The sequence below is a fragment of the Oncorhynchus masou genome, chromosome 5 (genome assembly GCF_036934945.1).
Source record: "Oncorhynchus masou masou isolate Uvic2021 chromosome 5, UVic_Omas_1.1, whole genome shotgun sequence".
NCBI lineage: Eukaryota > Metazoa > Chordata > Actinopteri > Salmoniformes > Salmonidae > Oncorhynchus > Oncorhynchus masou.
The window spans coordinates 67,083,043-67,110,697 of NC_088216.1; the positions used below are offsets into that span (position 1 = coordinate 67,083,043).

The 27,655-nt window shown below is 43.7% G+C and overlaps 1 protein-coding gene across 2 annotated transcripts in view; it reads right to left on the reverse strand.

Annotated features, from left to right (window-relative positions):
* The window catches only part of LOC135540124 (calcium-dependent secretion activator 1-like), a 164,616-nt gene that overhangs the window by 129,031 nt on the left and 7,930 nt on the right, over positions 1–27,655 (reverse strand). For both annotated transcript variants that reach the window (XM_064966523.1, XM_064966525.1), the window contains exons 2-3: positions 1,952–2,065; positions 83–415 (exon numbers count right to left, since the gene is read on the reverse strand). In XM_064966523.1, the coding sequence (XP_064822595.1) occupies positions 83–415; positions 1,952–2,065 (447 nt within the window). The remainder of the gene's footprint in view (positions 1–82; positions 416–1,951; positions 2,066–27,655) is intronic.

Here is a 27,655-nt window from a genome sequence, read left to right on the forward strand (position 1 = left end):
CTGACAAATCACCACCAGGGAAAGTGTTAGTGTTTTAAGACAAATGTCTAGTAAAGGACATGACATGAAGCTCTTATCTCACCTGGCAGGCATTGTAGAGGAGCTGGTGCTCAAACTTCTTGATGCCCAGGATGGACTGGAACATCTCGTAGAGCTGGTCCTTACTGAGGATGAGCTCTGAGGCTGCGCTGGCAGTCATCCGTTGCTGGTGCTTCCTGGGGTCCTCCTCTCCACGGTAGATGGTGTCAAACTTGGCCATCCAGGAGCTGAGCACCGTCTCTTTACTCAGACCGTCGATCTCGGGCAGGCTGCGGACACGCTTCTCAATGTGCTTCTTGAAGACCTCCCGCGAGTCACTGGCCGAGCAGCCTCCGCTCTGGACCATCCGGCACACACGGTCACTTTTCAAAAATATCTGTTGTCACGGTCGAGAGCAGAAAGAGGGCGTTAAAGCATGTGGATTAAACATTACAGGGCAGGAGGAACATACAGGAGGACGAGCATACAGCGTGGTTGAGAGGTTAGGATAAATTCCATTTTTACTCAATTCCTGAATGGGAAATAATCCATTATTTTCCATGAGACGTTCTCCCATGCAGCTGTGTACAGTAGCCCTGGTAGCAGGCTGACACGTGCTTCTGGAGGGACATGAAATGAAAACGCAGCTGCAAAAGAGGGTTTCTGAAGTACTGCTTCTCTCTTTGAGGCTTTGCTGCAGCTCGGGGTCTTTATGACAAAGGTGCAGAGGGAAATAAATGATTGTAGTTTCAATTCAATCTGACATTGTTGCGCTTCTCTGTTTAATTCCATCTGCACATATATTTTTTTCACAATCCCCACAAAGCAATTTTCCATGCCAAGGGTTGTGGGTTAGAGAAAGAGAAAGAGAGAGAGAAGGACCCAAATGGCTGCCTGACTCAGATGTCGGCCCTCTCACTACCGTGCAACCTCCTTATGGCTCACAGTGACAGACTCTCTGTTCCCAATCAGTGCCTAACGCAGGGTGAAGACAGAAGGCCACAGCTCTGAGCCTGGATGGACACACAGATACACAGCCATTTATCACTCTGCCTGTAGCCAACTTTGGACACTTGACTTGTTCTGCAACAGCAGCAGTGCTCTTAGTGGGCCAAAAAGAAGGGAACATTGCACAAATGGGAGTGTTAAATATAGAAACTGCTGATATAGAAAATAGAATTGAAATGTTGTCTACACATTGTCACTTTCACGTACAGTAGCATTACCCTGAGTTCTGCCAACAAAGAGCACCCCAGGTGTCTCTCCTCCAGTCTCCAGAGCAGGTGGGGATGTGGGGAGTGTGTAAGAATCCAGAACTCAGACAGTAATACCATTATGCATTAATTCAATTGGAAAACTGGCTTTAGCTTTTTCAATTCACTAATTTGGGTTTATTAAAGTGCCACATTGATTAATTCTACAGGCAGAGTAAATCCCCTTTTCGCTCAATACATTTTCTTGTCTCCTTTTCTCGAACTTTTAGGAAGGTTTGCAATAGTGTTCTGAACCTCATCCTTCTGTGATTTCAGAGTGAAGGTGGACTGATTGGATGGGATGGATAGTCAGACTCAAAGCTAAGGGCACAAGATGTCCATAAATTCAGGTTAGCACCTCACATAGCTGCTGTCTGGACTGAATATTTCAGAGGCCTATTTTGGGAAGTCCAATTCATTTGAATCTGTCAGATGCAGGATGAGAACATTAATAAGACTGCCTGAAGGAAGCAGCCTGTCTGTAAGTTCCACATCATTTACCAGAACAAAGGTGAGTCAACTCCTCAAATATCCAGATGGACTGGTCCGTCCACTGAGGACCATTTAAAACAGCAGGATAATCAACACGGAATACAAATCAAAAGAAAAGACAACAAACACTTAAACATACTCCCATACAGATCTACAATGAAACAAAAACACACAGAGTTGGGCCTCACGTCATAGTAGCTTTGGACTGCATTGATAAAGGCCTCGTCTGCCACTATCTGGGTGTCACCACTTAGGAAGGCCTGGAAACGCTCCTTCACTGTCTGTAGCTGCTGCTTACTGATCTGAGAGAGGAGACAGACAGACAGACAGGAGAAAGTCAATATAGAGAGAAACATAACAGAGTGATAGGTATCATCCTAACATCAAGTTCTCATATTATATTACTTTACTTCAGACAATTCTATTGTCACAGTCCCCTTATAAAATAAACAACTTTATATAAATATTGAATATAAATGTACTTCTAAGTGTCTCTCTTCCCTTACACAACATCATCTTCAAAATTCTAAAGGCACTTGCACATCTGAGCTATCTTTGTTACAGGTGCATGGTAACAATTTAATAAGATGTTAAACAACTATAAACCCACACACTGCTCTTGCTAGTATTATGAAGCTTTACGTATCGGCCTCAAGGCCTTCGTCAGAGCTTTTGTGAGTGTTTATAATTTGCACCCTTATGTAGACATATCTCCACCCACATCCGTCCAATGCATTAAATGGGGTTGCAGTCGAGGAAAAATAAGCAAGTGTTACTAAATATAACAATGTGCATTTCATAAGTATTCAAATAAAGTGTGTACATAAAACCTATTAAACACGTCTGTAAAACCACAATCAGGACATTGACGTATCAAGTAAGCTTTCCTAAATCATTGGGTGCAGTGCAAGAAAACAGCCATGTTTCAGTGCTAAACTGAAACATGAACTCTGGTTTAAACCCAGTGTTCTCTAACATCCTCAGCATACAAATCATTTAAATGCCTTATGCAGCCCCTGTCCCAACACTCATATCTAAGTCCTCACATTACCAATGACATATTTCATGATTCGATATCAAGCCCTTTTTAACATACACATCTTTATTTGCATACTTCACCGAGCATTTAAGGCAAAAAAACTGGCCACCTTAGGTGTGAATTACAGCCCTCACCGAAGTTTTAAAAACTGGGGTCTCCCAGTCTCAGCTGACAATAACAACAGGGATGTTTTTTTGCATTAAAATTAATTAGTGTTGCAATCGCTGTATGGCAAAAAGTCATTGCTGCTGCAAACAGATGCACAGTGTTACACTCGCCACACGGCAACAGGACTGATAGGCTATAAATAAATAAATGATGGAGTAATAAAGATGTTCAAAGATAGATAGGAAATTAGTTTTGGCTGATGTTGCCACAGTAATTCTGCACTGGGCACTTGTGTAAATGTATATTGACCTTCCCGAGCAAAATACACAGGCTGGTAGGAGCAGATAGATAAGAGAGCAGGTCTAACTGGGAGGATAGAGAAAGGCTGCATTTACACAGGCAGTCCTATTCTGATCTTTGCCCAATTATTGGCAAAAGAGCTGATCTGATTGGTCAAAAGACCAATCAGTGGAAAAGACCAGAATTGGGCTGTCTGTATAAGTGATGTGACAGAGACGAGATGACACGAGTCAGTATAGTCATAATGAAACCTTTATGCAGAGTGCAGACCAAGGTCCTATCTCTGATGTAGGCTAGTGACTATAACCCAATGGCGTCTGATAAATGGAAGCACTTGTTTTACAATAACACACTGGTCCATCAAGTCAGTAATTTATCAAAGTCTTTATCACACACTCACAACATGTTGAGGGGAGGGTAGCCAACCATTCTGCCATCATTTTGCCAAGGAACATGATACTGTTCTTAATTAAAATGTATTATCAATGCTCCCTTCATGTGGTCTCTCTCCTTTACACATTTTTTTTCAGCTTTTGATATCTGAGAGAAGTGAAACACTAATGTCGAAAGACACGTCTACCAACCCACCCCTGGACCTCCTCCCCATCTGTCCCATCCCACCGCTGCCCCAAGTTACTGTTACCGTGGTCACCATGTCACAGACAACTCCACAAATCCCTGTAGTAATTACCCTGAATGGGGTCAAGGTTCAGAGTTCAACATGACCTTTCCATTACCAGCCTCTCTGTCGAGGACTAAGCTGAAACCCTGATATTATCAGTGGTCAGGGTAATGATTATAGCACAGATTATAGCTATGGAAGTGACATTTATTCTTATCAACCATACAATATATAGAGAAACTCAACCATCATCAGCTGTGGATCTTCACCCTACCCAGCCCCATTCACCTCTCTGCCAAGTACTGATAAATAACCCATGTTTGGGTGAGAGGGATGTCTCAGCAGACCAGCCGGGCCACAGGATTTTATGAAGACTGAACGCCAGCCAAACCTCTCACCTCCAGATGCCTACCACAATCAGACCCATGTGATTAATCAGCAGCGGAGCAGATGGAGTGGACATCGTGTCTGGGGTGAATTACAGTACCACAGACTGTCATAGATGTGACCTTCACAATACTTCAAGTCATCCATCCATCCTGGAACACTCTCTCTTCCTCTAACTGCTTCATCCACTCTAGCTTTGCTGTCAGCACACCAAGGACAGCAGTTGAAGGTCAGCCTACCTTCTGGGAGGTCAGCCTACCTTCTGGGAGGCCAAGCATCTTTCTATTTATTTATTTAGCCAGGATAGTCCTGGTGGAATTCACTCTAAGGACAGTACTGTATGGGAACTGTATATACAGACCATTATAGCGTCTAGTCTCACCCGGCCTTGGTACGAGTGAGTAAGTGAGATTTTTCTGAGAGCGGACAATGACATGGTATCTCTATATACTTGAACAGGGAGTGTCAGAATTGCTCAGTGTCAGAATGTTCCAAATACACACAATTGCCACTGTTTTCCAGGGAGTCCTGGATTCCAAAAAAAGGCACAACTCTGTACACCAGACAGCAACACTTACACACTGACAATACAATAAACATGTTCCACATCTATACCCAAAAAAAGCACCGCCCCGCATGCCTATGTGTAAACATGGTGTGAGGCAGTATGCCCACCAGGGATTTATTACTTCCACATTACAATTAAGGAAAAGGAAGAAACACATCCACAGAATTAACATGACTGCTTCTAAGTGTAGAGTCTGTGGTCAAGCCACTTTTTTTGTCATTTAGCAGACGCTCTTATCCAGAGCAACTTACAGTAGTGATTGCACACATTTTCCCCAAAAAATTCTGTACCGGTCCTCCTGGGAATAGTCCAATCCATTGACAGGAATCAGGGGAAATCTGTACTGCCAGGACTGGGGGTTGGGGTAGAAGGATAGGGTAGCTGGCGTGGGGAGGGGCAGATGTGCATGCGGCTTTAGGAAATGACGTGGGATAGTTGCCACAGTATGTTCAAACACACTTTAATAAATCTCTGTCCTCGACTCCCGACTCCAAATCCCACAGATTTGAGAGGACTGGATTTGGCAGAATCTGGGAGCAAGTATTTTCTCCATACGGCCTTCACCTATCTAGTGCTTTCAGATCTGGGTTTACTATGGGAATTGTCAGTGTATTTGGAACATAGGCAATTATGACACTCCCTGTTCAAGTGTATAGAGATACCATGTCATTGTCTACTCTCAGAGAAATCTCACTTACTCACTCATACCAAGGCCGGGTGAGACTAGACACTATAATGGTCTGTGTATACAGTTTCCATACTGTACTGTCCTTTTCAGAATGAATTCCCACAGGACTCTTATGTGCCTAACGAAGCATTGAATTGTATTTGTTTACATTAGAGTCCATCAAACATGGGCCTAGATTAACTAAGCGCTTGCACCTGTGCCATGTTCACTAGCTCTCTTTTCTATTGCATCGTTATTACTTTGAGTCTGTCCTTAAATTAAATGAACTGCTATGTCTGTACAAGAAACAAGGCACATGCCTGCGTGTAATTATTTATAATATGTTTATTAAGATGGGCACTTTGACAATGTTAGGATTGTTTGCTTTTTACATCCCAGATGCAAAATAAAATATAATGATAGAGATATTGTGGATAGAGTACTACATAAATGTGTGTGTCTGTGTAATATGATATCCTCATCCTAAGACAGAGGCAGACCAGCCATGGCAGCACTCCAGAAACTACACACACCAACACACTAATACAGTAATACCAGGGAATTACTGAGGAGAAGGTCAGTGTTCTGACTGGGGTTTGGCACACTGAGTCAGTAGTTACACTTGCCTCTTCTGCCAGCGTTTTAGTGATGAACAGACACAAAGCAAACAGGCACACTCCAAACATTGGAGGACCAGGAGAACACTCCTTATTCCAATCACTTTGGTACAGCATAATGTATGTGTATGAGATCATGTTGCTATGACATTTTACTCTGTGTCCTTCCATTAGATTAACAGCAAAGTCATAATTCTAGAAATCTTTTACATTAAAATATATAGTTAGAAGTAATTTAGTCATGTTTTCCCAGCTCAAGCAGCTCAGACTGTGTTTCACATACAGATAGACCCCAGTGGTTCAACAAGGTAACTTAGTCTCTATTCTACTCATTGACTCAAGTCCTCTCCTGTGTTTTACTGTGTCCACTCCACTTAATTCATGGCGCAGCACCGGCCCTAAGCCCCCAAGCTAGCAAACATCAGGCTGAGGGTTTATGTAATGCACCACTTTAATGGCATGAATCTAATCATCTCTGGCACAGGATGGAATATTCCCTCGAATGATTGTTTTACTGAGCCAGCTGGCCACAAACAATATTCCTGAAAAGGCATGCTCTTTACAGGGTCAAGGAGCAATACATTGTGTGTATAGTAGGAGACTATATGTTATGGATGTTCTGTACAAACATGAACTGTATGTTGCACATACTGTACTTCAATGCAGATTAAGTCAGGCATTTTTTTCAGTGTGCATGTTCACACACCACGTGTGTGTTGTTTGTTTCATTCATTATGTTTGTGTTCGTGGTTTGTATGCCTGTGCCTGGCACGTGCCTTGTATCTCGTAAGTGAGTGAGAGCTCTGTGTGGGGGTGGAGACATCACAAAGATCCCTGGTCCTCCAGGAAACTGGACCTCTGCTGATATAGTTTTTCTCAATTGCTAAAACACAATTTCTGAAACCTTGCTCCATTTCCTGAAAACATTAAACACAAAACCTCATCTTCAAGCACTATTTACATAACCTCCGACTCCTCTTGCAAAATTAAACATTCGCCACGAAACATTTTTACCTGTGTTCAAAATCAAACACTGCTCTCAAATCATAAACAAAGTGATCAAAATTATATACACTCTCAAGCAGTCAGTTAACAATACACCGGAAAATAGAAAACACATTGTTCAAAATATACAATTCTCAGGGAGAAGTACATTTTTTATCTAAAAAAATATTCATATTTTTCTGTCATTGTCTTTTGATGAACGAAAACATTTTCTATCATAGTAGCTCAAAATTGATCAGAAATTACTACTCTGCTTTGCTCTTTGCCATTTTGTTTTTTGTTCTTCCTCCACCTTGTACCCCTATTTTTACAGTACTGTACCCTGCATCTCACAAACTTGTCCTTTGTCTCTGTGATACTGTAATTCTTGTTCTTTCTTGATATGAACCTGCAACCCGTCAAAATCTATTGAGCAGTCAGTACTGTTACAGTTTTTCTCAATTGCTAAAACACTAAAACCCATTGGCTGAACAAAGTTCTCAGTTGTCTGGACTCATTTAGCTAATTATGCAGTCTGTTGTCAATACCTTAAACCATTTCACATGGTAAAACACAATTTGCAGATCTCACTTATACTTTTCAGCAAAACTCTAAACACATTCTCATTCTCAAAACACATTCTGCACTCTAATGCACATGTCATCCATACAGGTAAACACAAGTGGCAACAATCAAATACAAATAGAGAACATATGTCATTGATTGAACACAACCACTCAAAATTGATTTAACCTGTTTCAAATGATGCGACACAACCAATATAAGCCAGTTCAGAGAGCAAACAGGTTGTTGAAGGTGGGAAGGAGAAAGTCTGAGAATGGATACTGTAGTACAGTGCATTGTAGGCTGTATACTGTACAATGGATAAATTGTATGGAATTGTTAGTAGAACAGGTTTGTGAAATCAGCCCCAGGACCAGCTGGATGAGGGGACTCTTTTATTTGCTCAGCTCTTGGCATTGCAGGGCTTGGTAATGATATGAGAGGGGGTCACTGTATTTTAGATGTTTCCAAAACTTAATTGCTCTTTTTTGAGTTTTTATTATTAGTGGATATTGCCCTAATTCTGCCCTGCATGCATTGTTTGTAGTTTTCCTCTGGACTTGTAGGAGAATCTTACAGAACTCTGCATGCAGGGTTTCAATGGGGTGTTTGTCCCATTTGATGAAATCTTGTTTTGCAAGTGGACCCCACACCTCGCTGCAATAAAGTGCAATTGGTTTAATGACATATTCAATTCGTTTTAGCCAAATTTTAATAGGTATTTCAATTTCAATGTGCTTTTTAATGGCGTAGAATGCCCTGCGTGCTTTCTCTCTCAGCTCATTCACTGCCTCATTAACGTGCCTAGTTGAGCTTATTTTTAAACCTAAGTAATTGTAGTGTGTACAGCATTCTATATATTTTGTACCAATTGAGAACTTTGGTCTAATTCCCTGAGATCTGGATCTTTTCTGGAAAATCATTATTTGAGTCTTTTTAGGGTTTACTGCCAGGGCCCAGGTCTGGCAGTACTGCTCTAGCTGGTCCAGGCTCTGCTGTAGGCCATGTGCTGTGGGTGACAGCAGGCATAGGTCATCTGCGAAGAGTAGGCATTTAACTTCTGAATTGTGGAGACTAACACCAGGGGCTGAAGATTTTTCTAGAATAGTGGCCAATTCGTTAATGTGAATATTGTAAATATCTCTCTCTCCCTCTCCCTCCCTCTCTCCCTTTCCCTCCCTCACGTTAGTGTTTTGGTAGTTGATGAGGTCTGAAATAGCTCTGGATCATTCACAAGGTGGTCTGCCATCACAAGTCAAGAAATATATCTCCCTAATCACCATCACATGAAAAGCAATCACCATTCAGCTTCCAAAGGGGTGTCTTTAATGTGTGACTACTTAGCATATTGGTCAGGAAAAAAGAGAAGAGAGGTGGCACCAGAAGGAGGGCGGGCAATCTCTCTCCCCTTCCCTCCTCCTTCTCTCTCCAGCTCTCTCACAAACACGTCACTCACACAAATACACCACTCTAACGTACGTAAACACACATCACACTCTCATGGCACAAAGATGGGCTCTCCCTGGCAGTTACATAATGGGCGTAACACATCAAATGGATTGTGTAATCTGAGATTACTGACAGCCCACACAGGAGAGCAAACGTGCTCATCTGTGCACCTGCTAAAACACACAAACACACACAAACACACAAACACACACACACACACACACACACACACACACACACACACACACACACACACACACACACACACACACACACACACACACACACACACGTGGGTGAACGTGAAGTCTCAGCTGCAACATGCACTTACACAAGCACAAAAGAAGGGAAGACACACAGACATGTCTCCTCACCCACTCTCGTTTACACACAGACATGTCTCCTCCCCCACTCTCATTTGCACACAGACATGTCTCCTCCCCCACTCTCATTTGCACACAGACATGTCTCCTCCCCCACTCTCATTTACACACAGACATGTCTCCTCCCCCACTCTCATTTGCACACAGACATGTCTCCTCCCCCACTCTCATTTACACACAGACATGTCTCCTCCCCCACTCGTTTACACACAGACATGTCTCCTCCCCCACTCTCATTTGCACACAGACATGTCTCCTCCCCCACTCTCATTTACACACAGACATGTCTCCTCCCCCACTCTCATTTGCACACAGACATGTCTCCTCCCCCACTCTCATTTACGTGCCTTTTTGCATGGAAGTTTTTTTTTTTTTTAAAGATACCTTTGTCACAAATGTTTGTTTTTGACAAAGAAACTAAAAAAGAAAAGACAGACCAACAAGCTACTGTACAAAAGATGTGCAAGGGAGTATTCAATCACATCTCTGAAATAAAATGATTGCTGAAGAAAGAGTTTTGAATTGCAGATATTATAGGTCTGGAGCTAACATGCAAGTCACTTGCCAGTGCCACTGCTGTAGGGCAATGCTTTCGGGCATTTCCATCTGAAAGGACCAATGGGCACCAACATGTGAAGTCTACAGAAGTATGTCAAATTGGGTGTCAAGTGAAAGCTATGACTATATGTTTGAGAAATTAAGGCATTAGGAATAAGCAAAGGCTTTGATTTTGGTCAAACAGATGGAAAAGGGGTCTTAGAAAACATCATCACGTGTGTGTGTGTGTGTGTGTGTGTGTGTGTGTGTGTGTGTGTGTGTGTGTGTGTGTGTGTGTGTGTGTGTGTGTGTGTGTGTGTGTGTGTGTGTGTGTGTGTGTGTGTGTGTGTGTGTGTGTGTGTGTGTGCGTGTGCGTGTGTCTGTCTGTCTCGTTCTCTCCTGCTCTCTCTTCCCCGGCTCTTACTGACACCTATCACTAAACCTCTTTCCATTTACTTTATTACAAGCATCCTAACCCACTGAGCACCGACCGACATCGGACGTTGAAAAGTAGCTGAATTTTGGTCAGTCCGTCCGGGCCAGACAAAATCTGAACCAATCATAGACATATATGTTTCACAAGTTTGCAAAGCACAGTAGAGTTCAGTACAGTAGTGTACAGTCCAGCAAAGAAAAGTAGAGTACAGTAAAGTAGAGTACTGTATTGTACTGTGTTGTACTGTCCAAACTTGTGAAAGATAGGCATCTATGATTGTTTCAGCTTTGGTCTGGTTCGGACAAACCAAATGTGGATTTGTTTGGGGGCGGAGCTCTTTACAATAATAGCCAGTCTGTAGAATAATACCCAAATGTGCAAAAGATGGATATTGCATATTTCTACCTTTGTGTACCTATTCAGGATACATCACCATGAAGAGAATGATATTCATATCCATAATGATGCATTTCTGACAAATCATTCACTAAACCCTGAATCTCAACTAAATATTGTAATGAATTATGTGGAAATTGAGCAAGTTGAGAAGACTAAACTGCTTGGAGTAACCCTGGATTGTAAACTGTCATGGTCAAAACATACTGTACTAATGCAACAGTAGCCAAGAAGGGGAAAGGTCTGTCCAAAAAAAGTGCTGCTCTGCCTTCTTAACAACACTATCCTTAATTTGCAAATAAATTCATAAAAAATCCTACAATGTGATTTTCTGGATTTTTTTTCTCATTTTGTCTGTCATAGTTGAAGTGTACCTATGATGAAAATACAGGCCTCTCTCATCTTTTTAAGTGGGAGAACTTGTACAATTGGTGGCTGACTAAATACATTTTTGCCCCACTGTATATCCAAAATGTCCATTTATTTGGCGCGTTTGATCCAGAAAAAAACAGCTTTCAAATTGCGCAACGTCACTAAAAAATATTTCAAAAGTTGCCTGTAAACTTTGCCAAAACATTTCAAACTACTTTTGTAATACAACTTTAGGTATTTTTAAACGTTAATAATCGATCAAATTGAAGACGGGTCTATCTGTGTTCAATACAGGAAAACAACAAACCAAGCTACTTTTCAAGTCTTTCACAACTCTCAACAGTGTTACGCAGTTCCTAGATGGCCGTACTTCTTCATTGCGCAAATGAATAACCTCAACCAAATTCCAAAGACTTGTGACATCCAGTGGAAGTGGTAGGAACTGAAAACAAGTTCCTAAGGAATATCGTTTCCCAATGAGAACTCACTGAACAGAGACCTAAAAAAAATCTGAATAGTTAGTTATACTCACAGACATGATTCAAACAGTTTTAGAAATGTCAGAGTGTTTTCTATCCAAATATACTAATAATATGCATATCTTATATTCTTGGCATGAGTAGCAGGAAGTTGAAATAGGGCACGCTATTTATCCAAAAGTGAAAATGCTGCCCCCTATACCTTAAGAAGTTTAAACTACTCGCACACAGCTCAGACATGCATACCCCACAAGACATGCCACCAGAGGTCTCTTCACAGTCCAGAACACACTATTGAGGGCCGCACAGTACTACATAGAGCCATGACTACATGGAAATCTATTCCACATCAAGTAACTCACACGCACACACGATAACGTATGCACTATAAACACAGGTACAGCTGGATTTTGTGTCGTATATATGTGGTAGAAGAGTAGAGGCTTGAGGTACACACTTAATGTGCTGTGAACTCTGTTGTGAAATGTAATGCCCAGACGGCATCCCTAGCCGCGTCCTAAGAGCATGCGAAGACCAGTTGGCTGGTGTATTTACAGGCATATTCAATCTCTCCCTATCCCAGTCTGCTGTCCCAACATGCTTCAAGATGGCCACCATTGTTCCTGTACCCAAGAGGGCAAAGGTAACTGAACTTAATGACTATCGCCCCGTAGCAGTCCCCTTAGTCATCATGAAGTGCTTTGAGAGACTAGTCAAGGATCATATCACCTCTACCTTACCTGCCACCCTAGACCCACTTGAATTTGCTTACTGCCCCAATAGATCCACAGACAATGCAATTGCCATCACTCTGCACACTGCCCTATCCCATCTGGACAAGAGGAATACCTATGGAAGTATGCTGTTTATTTACTATAGCTCAGCAATCAACACCATACTACCCTCCAAGCTCATCATTAAGCTTGAGGCCCTGGGTCTGAACCCCGCCCTGTGCAACTGGTTCGTGGACTTCCTGACGGGACGTCCCCAGATGGTGAAGGTAAGAAACATTACCTCCACTCCGTTGATCCTCAACATTTTCGTCAACATCTGCTGAATTGCAGAGCACCAAATTCAAATTAAATTACTAAAAATATGTAATTTTCATGAAATCACAAGTGCAATACAGCAAAACACAGTTTAGCTTGTTGTTAATCCACCTGGCGTATCAGATTTCAAAAAAGCTTTTCAGCAAAACCATACCAAGCATTTATGTAAGGACATCTCTCTCAGCAGACAAAACATTACAAACAGCTAGCAGCAAAGTAGATTGGTCACGAAAGTCAGAAAAGCAATAAAATGAATCGCTTACCTTTGAGGATCTTCGGATGTTTGTCACGAGAATTTTGCACGCCCAATTTTTCAGTTTTTGATTTGTTAAAAAAGTTAGAAATATCCAATAAATGTCGTTCCACTTCATGATTGTGTCCCACTTGTTGTTGATTCTTCACAAAAAATATAGTTTTATATCTTTATGTTTGAAGCCTGAAATGTGGCAAAAGGTCGCAAAGTTCAAGGGGGCCGAATACTTTCGCAAGGCACTGTATATGCATATTCTAGATTCTGGGCCTGAGAAATAGGCAGTTTCATTTGGGTACGTTTTTCACCCAAACATCAAAATACTGCCCCCTACACTCAAGAGGCTAGTTACCAATGATGACGAGACAGCCTACAGGTAGGAGGTAAGGGCTCTGGGGTTGTGGTGCCTGGAAAACAACCGCTCAATCAATGTCAATAAAACAAAGGTTATAATCGTGGACTTCAGGAAACAGCAGAGGGTGCCTCCGCCTATCTACATTGATGGGATCGCAGTTGAGAAGGGTGAAAGCTTCAAGTTCCTTGGCGTACACATCACTGACAAACTGAAATAGACCACCCACACAGACAGTGTGGTGAAGAAGGCTCAACAGAGCCTCTTAAACCACAGGAGGCTGAAATTTGGCTTGTCACCTAAAACCCTCACAAACTTTTACAGATGCACAACTGAGAGCATACTGTCGGGCTGTATCACCTCCCACACCCGCAAGGCTCTGCACAGGATGGTGCGGTCTGCCCAATGCATTACCGGGGGCAAACGACCCGCCCTCCAGGACTCCTACAGCACCCGATGTCACAGGAAGGTCAAAAATATCATCAAGGATATCAACCACCCGAGCCACTGCCTATTCACCCCGCTATCATCCAGAAGGCGAGGTCAGTACAGGTGCATCAAAGCTGGGACCGAGAGACTGAAAAACAGCTTCTATCACAAGGCCATCAGACTGTTAAACACCCATCACTAGCACATTAGAGGCTGCTGCCTAAAGGCATAGACTAGAAATCACTGGCCACTTTAAGGAATGGAACACAAGTCACTTTAATAATGTTTACATATCTGGCATTTCTCATCTCATATGGATATACTGTTTTCTATACTATTCCACGGTATCTCTTTCACTTAATAATGTGAATATATTTTGCATTACTCATCTCACATGTATGTACTGTATTCTGTACTATTCTACTGTATCTTAATCCAGTCCTCTATAAAATAAAATAAATAAAAATAAAAAAAAAAAAATGCTTGGTTATACGTACATAGTCTTAATTCATTCCTACTTACATGTGTGTATTGGGTATATGTTGTGTAATTTGTTAGATATTACTGCACTGTCGGAGCTAGAAGCACAAGCATTTCGCTACACCCGCAATAACATCTGCTAATCACGTGTATGTGACCGATACAATTTGATTTAATGTGATATAGCTGCTGCCTTGGCTAATAGGGATCCATAATAAATACAAATACAAATTCCGTTACTGTGGAATTGCCCTTCCACAATGAGAGCAAATTGCTGCTGAATCGAACGATCATAAAGACTGGGTTGTGGCTAGGAACATTAGATTGGTTTATTCTAGCCAAGCTCTCTGTACAGGAGGCACTTGTAAACATCATTCTAGCTTCTTCCCTTCCTTGAAGTGATCACTGATCTAATGAGATAGGAGAAATCAACAGTTCCACATCATAGCTTTAACCAATCCAGCCAAATCAATGATTACTTTGAGGTAGGGACTGGGAGTCAGGAAGGATGCATTGTAAGTAGTATTATGAACGAGCAACCAGAATACCCACAGCGCCACTCTGACCACAGTTCTCTTTCTCCAGAGTGATTTGGGCCAGTAGGGCGTCAATCTATGGTCTATTACCAGTAAGCCTTTGCCTCACCCCCAGTTCCAACCCAGCTCTCTCTTGGCCATTAGGCTTGGTCTAACACAATAGTCCCCTACTATCCTCAGGTGCTGGTTATGGGAATGTTAACTTTCACTGCTATGCGGATGACACACAGCTGTACATTTCAATGAAACATGGCGAAGCCCCAGAATTGCCCTTGCTAGAAGCATGTGTTTCAGACATAAGGAAGTGGATGGCTGCAAACTTTCTACTTTTAAACTCGGACAAAACAGAGATGCTTGTTCTAGGTCCCAAGAAACAAAGAGATCTTCTGTTGAATCTGACAATTAATCTTAATGGTTGTACAGTCGTCTCAAATAAAACTGTGAAGGACCTCGGCGTTACTCTGGACCCTGATCTCTCTTTTGAAGAACATATCAAGACCATTTCAAGGACAGTTTTTTTCCATCTACGTAACATTGCAAAAATCAGAAACTTTCTGTCCAAAAATTATGCAGAAAAATTAATCCATGCTTTTGTCACTTCTAGGTTAGACTACTGCAATGCTCTACTTTCCGGCTACCCGGATAAAGCACTAAATAAACTTCAGTTAGTGCTAAATACGGCTGCTAGAATCCTGACTAGAACCAAATTTTTTTATCATATTACTCCAGTGCTAGCCTCCCTACACTGGCTTCCTGTCAAAGCAAGGGCTGATTTCAAGGTTTTACTGCTAACCTACAAAGCATTACATGGGCTTGCTCCTACCTATCTCTCTGATTTGGTCCTGCAGTACATACCTACACGTACGCTACGGTCACAAGACGCAGGCCTCCTAATTGTCCCTAGAATTTCTAAGCAAACAGCTGGAGGCAGGGCTTTCTCCTATAGAGCTCCATTTTTATGGAACAGTCTGCCTACCCATGTCAGAGACGCAAACTCGGTCTCAACCTTTAAGTCTTTACTGAAGACTCATCTCTTCAGTGGGTCATATGATTGAGTGTAGTCTGGCCCAGGAGTGGGAAGGTGAACGGAAAGGCTCTGGAGCAACGAACCACCCTTGCTGTCTCTGCCTGGCCGGTTCCCCTCTTTCCACTGGGATTCTCTGCCTCTAACCCTATTACAGGGGCTGAGTCACTGGCTTACTGGGGCTCTCTCATGCCGTCCCTGGAAGGGGTGCGTCACCTGAGTGGGTTGATTCACTGATGTGGTCATCCTGTCTGGGTTGGCACCCTCCCCTTGGGTTGTGCCGTGGCGGAGATCTTTGCGGGCTATACTCAGCTTTGTCTCAGGATGGTAGTTGGTGGTTGAAGATACAGTGCCTTGCGAAAGTATTCGGCCCCCTTGAACTTTGCGACCTTTTGCCACATTTCAGGCTTCAAACATAAACGTATAAAACTGTATTTTTTTGTGAAGAATCAACAACAAGTGGGACACAATCATGAAGTGGAACGACATTTATTGGATATTTCAAACTTTTTTAACAAATCAAAAACTGAAAAATTGGGCGTGCAAAATTATTCAGCCCTTTACTTTCGGTGCAGCAAACTCTCTCCAGAAGTTCAGTGAGGATCTCTGAATTATCCAAAGTTGACCTAAATGACTAATGATGATAAATACAATCCACCTGTGTGTAATCAAGTCTCCGTATAAATGCACCTGCACTGTGATAGTCTCAGAGGTCCGTTAAAAGCGCAGAGAGCATCATGAAGAACAAGGAACACACCAGGCAGGTCCGAGATACTGTTGTGAAGAAGTTTAAAGCCGGATTTGGATACAAAAAGATTTCCCAAGCTTTAAACATCCCAAGGAGCACTGTGCAAGCGATAATATTGAAATGGAAGGAGTATCAGACCATTGCAAATCTACCAAGACCTGGCCATCCCTCTAAACTTTCAGCTCATACAAGGAGAAGACTGATCAGAGATGCAGCCAAGAGGCCCATGATCACTCTGGATGAACTGCAGAGATCTACAGCTGAGGTGGGAGACTCTGTCCATAGGACAACAATCAGTCGTATATTGCACAAATCTGGCCTTTATGGAAGAGTGGCAAGAAGAAAGCCATTTCTTAAAAATATCCATAAAAAGTGTCGTTTAAAGTTTGCCACAAACCACCTGGGAGACACACCAAACATGTGGAAGAAGGTGCTCTGGTCAGATGAAACCAAAATTGAACTTTTTGGCAACAATGCAAAACTTTATGTTTGGCGTAAAAGCAACACAGCGCATCACCCTGAACACACCATACCCACTGTCAAACATGGTGGTGGCAGCATCATGGTTTGGGCCTGCTTTTCTTCAGCAGGGACAGGGAAGATGGTTAAAATTGATGGGAAGATGGATGGAGCCAAATACAGGACCATTCTGGAAGAAAACCTGATGGAGTCTGCAAAAGACCTGAGACTGGGACGGAGATTTGTCTTCCAACAAGACAATGTTCCAAAACATAAAGCAAAATCTACAATGGAATGGTTCAAAAATAAACAATTCCAGGTGTTAGAATGGCCAAGTCAAAGTACAGACCTGAATCCAATTGAGAATCTTTGGAAAGAACTGAAAACTGCTGTTCACAAATGCTCTCCATCCAACCTCACTGAGCTCGAGCTGTTTTGCAAGGAGGAATGGGTAAAAATGTCAGTCTCTCGATGTGCAAAACAGATAGAGACATACCCCAAGCGACTTACAGCTGTAATCGCTACAAAGTATTAATTTAAGGGGGCTGAATAATTTTGCACGACGAATTTTTCAGTTTTTGATTTGTTAAAAAAGTTTGAAATATCCAATAAATGTCGTTCCACTTCATGATTGTGTCCCACTTGTTGTTGATTCTTCACAAAAAAATACAGTTTTATATCTTTATGTTTGAAGCCTGAAATGTGGCAAAAGGTCGCAAAGTTCAAGGGGGCCAAATACTTTCGCAAGGCACTGTATCCCTCTAGTGGTGTGGGGGCTGTGCTTTGTCAAAGTGGGTGGGGTTATATCCTTCCTGTTTGGCCCTGTCCGGGGGTGTCCTCGGATGGGGCCACAGTGTCTCCTGACCCCTCCTGTCTCAGCCTCCAGTATTTATGCTGCAGTAGTTTATGTGTTGGGGGCTGGGGTCAGTCTGTTATATCTGGAGTACTTCTCCTGTCCAATTCGGTGTCCTGTGTTAATCTAAGTGTGCATTCTCTAATTCTCTCCTTCTCTCTCTCAGAGGACCTGAGCCCTAGGACCATGCCCCGGGACTACCTGACATGATGACTCCTTGCTGTCCCCAGTCCACCTGGCCGTGCTGCTGCTCCAGTTTCAACTGTTCTGCCTTATTATTATTCGACCATGCTGGTCATTTATGAAAATTTGAACATCTTGGCCATGGTCTGTTATAATCTCCACCCGGCACAGCCGGAAGAGGACTGGCCACCCCACATATGCTCTCTCTAATTCTCTTTCTTTCTCTCTCTCGGAGGACCTGAGCCCTAGGACCATGCCCCAGGACTACCTGACATGATGACTCCTTGCTGTCCCCAGCCAGAAGAGGACTGGCCACCCCACATAGCCTGGTTCCTCTCTAGGTTTCTTCCTAGGTTTTGGCCTTTCTAGGGAGTTTTTCCTAACCACCGTGCTTCTACACCTGCATTGCTTGCTGTTTGGGGTCTTAGGCTGGGTTTCTGTACAGCACTTTGAGATATCAGTTGATGTACGAAGGGCTATATAAATAAATTTCATTTCATTTCATTTGAATGGGGGATTTTTCCTCTCAGCTCCCACTGTAAGAATAAGGATAATGTCCCAAAAATAGCTGTGTTGGAGTGAGTCTCCAAACTATGAGAGACAGTGAAAACGGAACAGATTGCCTACATTAACAGCTCAAGCCACCTCCACTACCGTAATCCATCTATACAGCGAGACATTGAAGTGTGGAAACGCAAGAAACGCCTTGGCATTCAAGAATACAAACAACATACAGCATGGAATAGCACGGCACATAGTGTAACATTTGAGAATAATAAAACACAGCTATATGTATGCAACATCTGAGCTCATCGCGGGGGGTTTGGCTAATAACGTGCGCCTTTGGTCTTGACATACCCGTTCTGTGGGTGTCGCAGGCACCCACCATTACAGCTATAATTGATCATGCTCTGTGTTCGTGCGTTCACAGTGACTGACTGACTGCACTGATTACTCTTACCACCATGTGTCTGTATAAGTGTATGTGTCCAAGACAGGAAGTGTAGTGCATGTGTGTGGTATGTGTGGGTGCATTGTACGTATGCATTGTGTTCATGTGCCTGCGCACATGCATGCGTTAAATGTGTGAACAGACCCTGGTGAGGATACAGTACTCACGGACTGGCTGCACAGTAGGAAACCTGACATGGCATCATTAGGTGCCATGTCATCATGAATTAAGCAGGGAACTATTGAACCAGTTTTGCAACACAAAGCTGTTAGAGAGCAAGGAGAGAACGTGAGCGCCGTGACACTTCCACCGCACACAAAACCATTCGCTGATTTTCCATATCACACAAGAGAATGACCCTGGACTGTGTGTTCACTCACTAAAGCATACAAGGTCTGCCTTTTATGACATAACTCAAAGACTCTGTTCCAGATTTGCCTGGTGTATTGTACACAATGTACATAAATGACATATTCTCATATTTTCATGTCAAATACAAGTATAGATTTGATACATTTCTGAAACTCTCATGTACTCTACTGTACACCACTCACTCGTGGTGTCTAAGAAAGCCATGAAGGTCATTATTTCTCTCCAAAAGGATACATTTAATTGCCAATTTTGAAGCAGGGCTACTAAATCTGTCCTCTGTATCACTCTTCCATCATTGCACCTCTCTTTCCCTCCATCAGTACAGGGAGTAGCTGAGCATATTTGCATCACAGTTAGCTGTCAATGTAGTGGCGCTAATGCTAATGCTAAATGAAAAAGACACACCCTTCAGCCATGGTCTCTGTAGTTTTATTGGTCTAACTTTGGATGGTGAAGAGATACTAGAACTCATATTGATGTTTAACAGTCTTTTGTTTCTTGCATGCTGCCTTCCTCTGAACTCAGACAAATACCGATGTCGGTAAAGTGAAGACTTATTTTATCAAATCAATTCTCTGTAATTATTATGACGTGATTCAATTAATCACGTAAATGTAATTAACTAGGAAGTCGGGGCACCAAGGAAAATCTTCAGATTACATAGTTATAATTTTCCTAATATAACTCTTCAGATATTTTAATATCTGATCAATTAAGTCTTCTGAATTATTCTTTACCTCAAGTTAGTCTCATTCCAAACGTCGTAAATTGTTGGTTATCTGCACAAACCCAGCCTTTACTATGAATCATTCATACATCAATTGTCTTAATAATTTATTTACTAACTAACTAAATAATCACTGAAATGCATAAACAAACAACACAGTAGATATGGTTACAAGGAAATGATTGGGGAGGTTCCCTAGTGGGCTAAGCAGATATGACGGCTTGGTGGACAAAGGGAAGTGCACGTGGACTGAAAAGGTCGGGAAAGACAAAGGGAATCACTACACAGTTGATAATTATATTAATTGAAATGCTAATCATTTGCATATGAACGCTCACTCATTCGGGAATAATTGCAATCAATATATATTTATGCCCAATGTGTCGTTGTGATCTCTGTTGGAATCATCAGTCCTTCTGTTGGAGAGTTCATCTGAGTCTCTCTCCCTCTCTGTTTCCCTGAAGAGCAAAGTCTTTCGTGGTTAGAATGGATACTTCAGAGTACTGTTCTCATAGAATAGATGTTTCGGCGGTTGTCGGTCTTCGCATCCCAGTTTGACATAATTTCTAGCTGCAGACTAGTAATTATTATCTAAGATTTGCTCTTATTCTGTAGGGATCGATAGTCTCAGAGTTTAACCATTTCCCGCCGTGTAGCCACTGCTCCACGTGGTATGGTCAGGAATTCAACAACCATTGCACCCTTAGCTTACGCTGAGGTTTATGTGGTCTGAAGAGGATTTCCTCAGGTTTTATTCATAACAGTAGAAAAGGGCTGTGCAATGACGCCAGATCATGTCTGTGCTCACTGGGGCGGGCCAATGACTTCCTTTTAAAGCTTTAAAGGGAATACAAGTCTTAACATCATATTACATCATTTCACAAATAGTTTAATCTTTACTCATTCATTTTATACAAGAATTAGATGCAAACCCCATAATTGAGAAATGTACATATTCAGAAATAAAGTTAGGTGTGTTTCCTGTTTAGAAAAGAAAACACACTTGTCATACCCATCCCTTAAGTGTCCACTGACCATTCCCACCTCCTCACAAGTGGACATTTTGTGTCAAATCCCCATTTTGGGGATTTTGGCATTTGCCATGTGAAATCCTTTGTTCTCTCTATGTGTCTCTTCCTGCATGGCCAGGGGGAGAGAGTCTCCGCCAGGAATTTACAACCTGAGATAACAGAACCTGGTCGAAGGAGAGAGAGCGAGAGAGAGAGAGAGGGGGGGATGCCACGATCTATACCCAGAAAGGGCCACGTCATGACACCGAGTAGAGCAACGCAGCAGACTTTCTTTTCACCGAGGCAGTATCCCACTTAACACGAGAGGAGGGGAGGTTGTAACTCTGTCCCGTTACCTGTCTCATATGCCTCAGAGTAGGTGGCTGAGCGGAGACAAAGACATATTACTTGTTAAAGCAGACAGAACTAGTATCCATGGACAAAGGTGTCGGCTCATCAAAGAGGTGAAATTATTTAAAGGGAGTCCTTGTTGTGTGGAGCCCTGTGTATCTGTTACTCTGACAGATTTGTATCCAAAGCCCTGCCACTCTGGAGGCTCCTGAAGAGAGAAGAGAGAAGGGAGATGGGGAATAGAATTTGGGGAAAGGAGCAACAGAGAGATTTAATAGGAAAGTGGATGAGAGAAGCAGGGGTGATGAGCAGTGAAGATAAGCAGAACAAAGGGATGGGGGAGATACGCAGAAGGCAAGGAGTAGGGTAGAGGAGAAGCATAGGAGAAAAGCAAGGAGAAAAGTGGGGGAATGGTAGAAGAGAAGTAGAGAAGAGTGAAGGAGAGAAGGGGAGATGGAGTGGGGGAATGGTAGAGGAGGGGAGGAGAGGAGCAGAGAGGAGAAAAGCATGGTTGCGGTGTGGAGGTGTTGGACTGGTTTCATCCAGGCCTATGGGGTGGAAAAGAGGACATATGGCCTGATTGTGCAACTGTACCGCCTCAGCCTCACATTTGTGTAATAATCCTAGAATGGGGAATAAATAAAAGACAGTAGGGAGCAGGAGGTTGTTACCATACTGCAGCTCCTTCTGCGTTCAACTCTTGCCTGTTTTTTCAACAATTGGTTTGGCATACAATATTTTTGAGAAGTGGTTGAAACAACGGAGCTAGTTAACATATTTCATTTTAGATCATTGGCCTTGCCAGGCTCCTGTCTAACTAGAAAACATGTTTTCAGGAAACAGGTTTCAAATAATATATCACTATGAAAATAACGTCATATCTAAAAAGGCCAAGATGTTTGTTTTGCCCAAGCAATATAGCCCCCACTAACACAACAGCTGCTAATTCTCTCATTTTAATAAGTCCACATTTTCACTGTGGTATTTGAGGGAAAGTGAGAAAAGGAGTCATATGGACAAGCATCCAGCAGAAACATTGAGAAAAGAACTTGATGACGGATACAATCACTGTCATAGAGGCCTTTGAGGTATATCGACTGCTGGGAGGAAATTAGCTCAAATTCCAGGCTGAAGGCTCACTGAAAGACAGAGAGAGGGAGCGAGAGGAAGAGATAGGAAAAGAGAGAGACAGGAAAGGAGAAGGGGGGGCCTGAGACAGAGAATAGGAGGGAGGGAGGAGATACAATCAGACAGAAAGGAGAGAAGAATACGGGGAATATGAGAGGGGAGATAGAGATCTACATCCATGTGAGAGAATTATGAGAGTGAGAGTTACAAGACATTGTAATGATAAAGACACACTTTTCTCAGTCTGAGCTAGCCAATCAGGTTCAAGTGATAGTAAAGGCTAAGCCCAAACTCACAATGAGGGAGTCTTCTCTACTGTTGCAATAACATCCACTTATCATCCTGTTACTGAGAGTGTGTGACCTTAACACAGAGGGACCAATCAAACACACATACTGTTTCAAACAGGGAACCACAGCAAGGCGTACATTCAGAGACTATCTCAAGCTAGGTCCCCTGACAACCCTAAAGAGAGAAGACACATCAACTGTCTTGTTTCTAGCTCAGATTCCATTCAATCTGCTCAGGGTGGGACTTGAGAGCAGACAATAGCAATCACATATACTGACATGTGACGCAAGTGTCTGTGTACACAATAACAGTAAATGATGAGAGAGAAAGGTGAGCCTACATCCCCCCCATAATGGTCTAATGGAGCAAACCCCAAAGACTGCATGAAAACAAACCAGATAAAGATGCAAATTAGTCAAGGAGAAATAAAGTTTGTGCCTTTAGCTCTGTTTTTCATAATGGGGAATGCAAGAGAGGGTATTGTGAGATTCATTTTAAAGGGATACTTCGTGATTTTGGCAACGAGGCCCTTTATCTACAGTGTGTTCAGAAAGTATTCATACCCTTTGACTTATGCCACATGTTGTTGTGTTACAGCTTGTATTCAAAATTGATTCAATATTTTTTTCTACACACAATACTCCATAATACTCCAATCAACACATAATACTCCATAATGACAAAGTGAAAATATGTTTAGAGAAATTATTGAAAATTGATTGAAAATGAAATACAGAAACATCTCATTTACATAAGTATTCACAGCCTGTTAGATTCTGTCACGCCCTGGTCTTAGTATTTTGTGTTTTCTTTATTTATTTGGTCAGGCCAGGGTGTGACATGGGTTTTGGTATGTGGTGTGTTTTGTCTTGGGGTTTTTCATAGGTATTGGGATTGTGGCTTAGTGGGGTTTTCTGGCTTAGTCTATGGCTGTCTTAAGTGGTTCTCAATCAGAGGCAGGTGTTTATCGTTGTCTCTGATTGGGAACCATATTTAGGCAGCCATATTCTTTGAGTTTGTTGCGGGTGATTGTCCTTGTTTCTGTCTATGTGTTACTTTGCACCAGTATAGGCTGTTTCGGTTTTCGTGTTAGGGTTTTTTTTTTGTATTGATTTGTGTTCCTTGTTTTATTAAGACATGAATCTAAATAGCCACACCGCATTTTGGTCCGACTCTCCTTCACCTAAAGAAAGCCGTTACAGAATCACCCACCACAACAGGACCAAGTGGCATGGTGACAGGCAGTGGCAGCAGGAGCAACAAGGTCTGGATTATACGACTTGGGAGGAAATAGACAGGTGGGCGGTCGACCCAGGGAGAGTGCCGGAGCCCGCCTGGGATTCGCTGGAGCAGTGCGAGGAAGGTTATAGGAGAATGGAGTTGGAGAAACGAACACGGTGGCGTGGAAGGAAGCCCGAGAGTCAGCCCCAAAAATTTATTGGGGGGTGGCACAGGGAGAGTGTGGCAGAGTCAGGAGTCAGACCTGAGCCAACTCCCCCTGTTTATCGTGAGGAGCCAAGGAGGAGACCAGAACCAGAGCCGGTGTTGGAGGTGAGCGAAGCAGAGACTGTGAAGGAATTAATGGGGAAATTGGAGGAGAGAGTTAAGAGGGAGTTGCTGTGTTGGTGATTTAAGCATGGAATTCGCCCGACGGAGCGTGTCGGGGATTTGATGGCACCTGGGTCAGCGCTCCATACTCGTCCTGAGGTGCGTGTTAGTCGGCTGGTGAAGATTGTGCCAGCCTCACGCACCAGGCCTCCTGTGCACCTCCCTAGCCTTGCACGTCCTGTGCCAGCCCTGCTCTCAAGATCTCCAGTACGCTTTCACAGTCCAGCCCATCCTGTGCCACCTCCACACACCAGCCCTCCGGTGGCAGCTCCCCGCACCAGGCTTCCTGTGCGTGTTCTCGGCCCAGTACCACCAGTGCCAGCACCACGCACCAGGCCTTCAGTGCGCTTCGCCTGTCCAGCGCTGCCAGAGCCTTCCTCATCTCCAGCGCTGCCGTAGTCTCCCGCCTGTTCAGCGCTGCCAAAGCCTTCCGCCTCTACAGTGCTGCCGGAGTCTCTCGCCTGTTCAGCGCTGCCAGAGCCTTCCTCCTCTACAGCGCTGCCGGAGTCTCCCGCCTGTTCAGCGCTGCCAGAGCCTTCCTCCTCTCCAACGCTGCCGGATGTTCCCGCCTGTTTAGTGCTGCCAGAGCCTTCCGCCTCTACAGCACTGCCGGAGTCTCGCGCCTGTTCAGAGCTGCCAGTCTGCAAGGAGCAGCCAGAGCTGCTAGTCTGCAAGGAGCAGCCAGAGCTGCTAGTCTACAAGGAGCAGCCAGAGCTGCCAGTCTGCAAGGAGCTGCCAGTCTGCATGGAGCAGCCAGAGCTGCCAGTCTGCATGGAGCTGCCAGTCTGCATGGAGCAGCCAGAGCTGCCAGTCTGCATGGTGCTGCCAGTCTGCATGGAGCAGCCAGAGCTGCCAGTCTGCATGGAGCAGCCAGAGCTGCCAGTCTGCATGGAGCAGCCAGAGCTGCCAGTCTACATGGAGCTGCCAGTCTGCAAGGAGCTGCCAGAGCTGCCAGTCTGCATGGAGCAGCCAGAGCTGCCAGTCTGTAAGAAGCCGGCAGAGCTGCCAGTCTGTAAGAAGCCGCCAGGGCTGCCAGTCTGCAAGAAGCCGCCAGAGCTGCCAGTCTGCATGGAGCAGCCAGAGCCATCAGTCAGCATGGAGCAGCCAGAGCCGTCAGTCAGAATGGAGCAGCCAGAGCCGTCAGTCAGCATGGAGCAGCCAGAGCCGTCAGTCAGCATGGAGCAGCCAGAGCCGTCAGTCAGCATGGAGCAGCCAGAGCCGTCAGTCAGCATGGAGCAGCCAGAGCCGTCAGTCAGCATGGAGCAGCCAGAGCCGTCAGTCAGCATGGAGCAGCCAGAGTCGTCAGTCAGCATGGAGCAGCCAGAGCCATCAGTCAGCATGGAGCAGCCAGAGCCGTGAAGTCAGCATGGAGCAGCCAGTCAGCCAGACTCTTCCAGATCCGCCAGTCAGCCAGGATCTGCCAGAGCCAACTACCTGCCTGAGCTTCCTCTCAGTGCCGAACTTCATCTCAGTGCCGAACTTCATCTCAGTGCCGAACTTCATCTCAGTGCTGAGCTTCCCCTCGGTCCCGAGCTTCCCCTCGGTCCCGAGCTACCCCTCGGTCCCGAGCAACCCCTCTGTCCCGAGCTGGCCCTCGGTCAAGTGGGGCCCTTGGTCCAGTGGGGCCCTTGGTGAGGGCTACTAGGCCAAGGTCGACGGCGAGGGTTGCCTATCTAAGGACGCGAGGAAAATGGACTAAGACTTTGTTGGAGTGGGGTCCACGACCCGCGCCGGAGCCGCCACCGTGGACAGACGCCCACCCGGACCCTCCCCTATTGGTTTAGGTGTGCGGCCGGGAGTCCGCACCTTGGGGGGGGGTTCTGTCACGCCCTGGTCTTAGTATTTTGTGTTTTCTTTATTTATTTGGTCAGGCCAGGGTGTGACATGGGTTTTGATATGTGGTGTGTTTTGTCTTGGGGTTTTTCATAGGTATTGGGATTGTGGCTTAGTGGGGTTTTCTAGCTTAGTCTATGGCTGTCTGAAGTGGTTCTCAATCAGAGGCAGGTGTTTATCGTTGTCTCTGATTGGGAACCATATTTAGGCAGCCATATTCTTTGAGTGCGTTGTGGGTGATTGTCCTTGTTTCTGTCTCTGTGTTACTTTGCACCAGTATAGGCTGTTTGGGTTTTCGTGTTGCGGTTGTTGTTTTTTGTATTGATTTGTGTTCCTTGTTTTATTAAAACATTAATCTAAATAGCCACGCCGCATTTTGGTCCGACTCTCCTTCACCTAAAGAAAGCCGTTACAGATTCACCTTTGTCAGTGATTACAGATGTGAGTCTTTCTAGTAAGTCTCAGAAACATTAATGTTGTCTAGGTAAGCAACTCCAGTGTATATTTGGCCTTGTGTTTCAGGTTATTGTCCTGCTGAAAGGTGAATTAATCTCCCAGTGTCTGGTGGAAAGCAGACTGAACTAGGTTTTCCTCTAGGAGTTTGCTCCATTCCGCTTATTTTTTATCCTGAAAAACTCCCCAGTCCTTAACGATTACAAGCATACCCATAACATTATACAGCCACCACTAAGCTTGAAAGTCTGGAGAGTGGTACTCAGTAATGTGTTGTATTTGCCCCAAACATAACACTTTCTTTTCAGAATAAAAAGTCAATTGCTTTGCTAATTTTTTGCAGTATTAATTTAGTGCCTTGTTGCAAACAGGATGCATGTTTTAGAATATTTTTTATTATGTACGTGCTTCTTTCTTTTCATTCTCTCAATTAGCTTAGTATTGTGGAGTAACTATACTGTTGATCCATCCTCAGTTTTCTCCGATCACAGCCATTAAACTCTGTAACTGTTTTAAAGTCACTATTGGCCTTGTGGTGAAATTCCTGAGCGGTATCCTTCCTCTCCAGCAACTAAGTTCAGAAGGACGCCTGCATCTTTGTAGTGACTGGGTGTATTGATACACCATCCAAAATGTAATTCACCATGCTCAAAGGGATATTCAATGTCAGCTTTTTTTATTTTTACCCATCCATCAATAGGTGCCCTGCTTTGGAAAACATTGGAAGACCTCCTTGGAATTTGTGGTTGAATCTGTATTTGGAATTCACTGTTCAACTGAGGGACCGCACAGATAATTGTGTGTGGGGTACAGAGGTATTCCAAACGAGTGAGTTCATGCAATTTATTATGTGACTTTTTCAGCAAATGTTTACTTCTGAAGTTATTTAGGCTTGC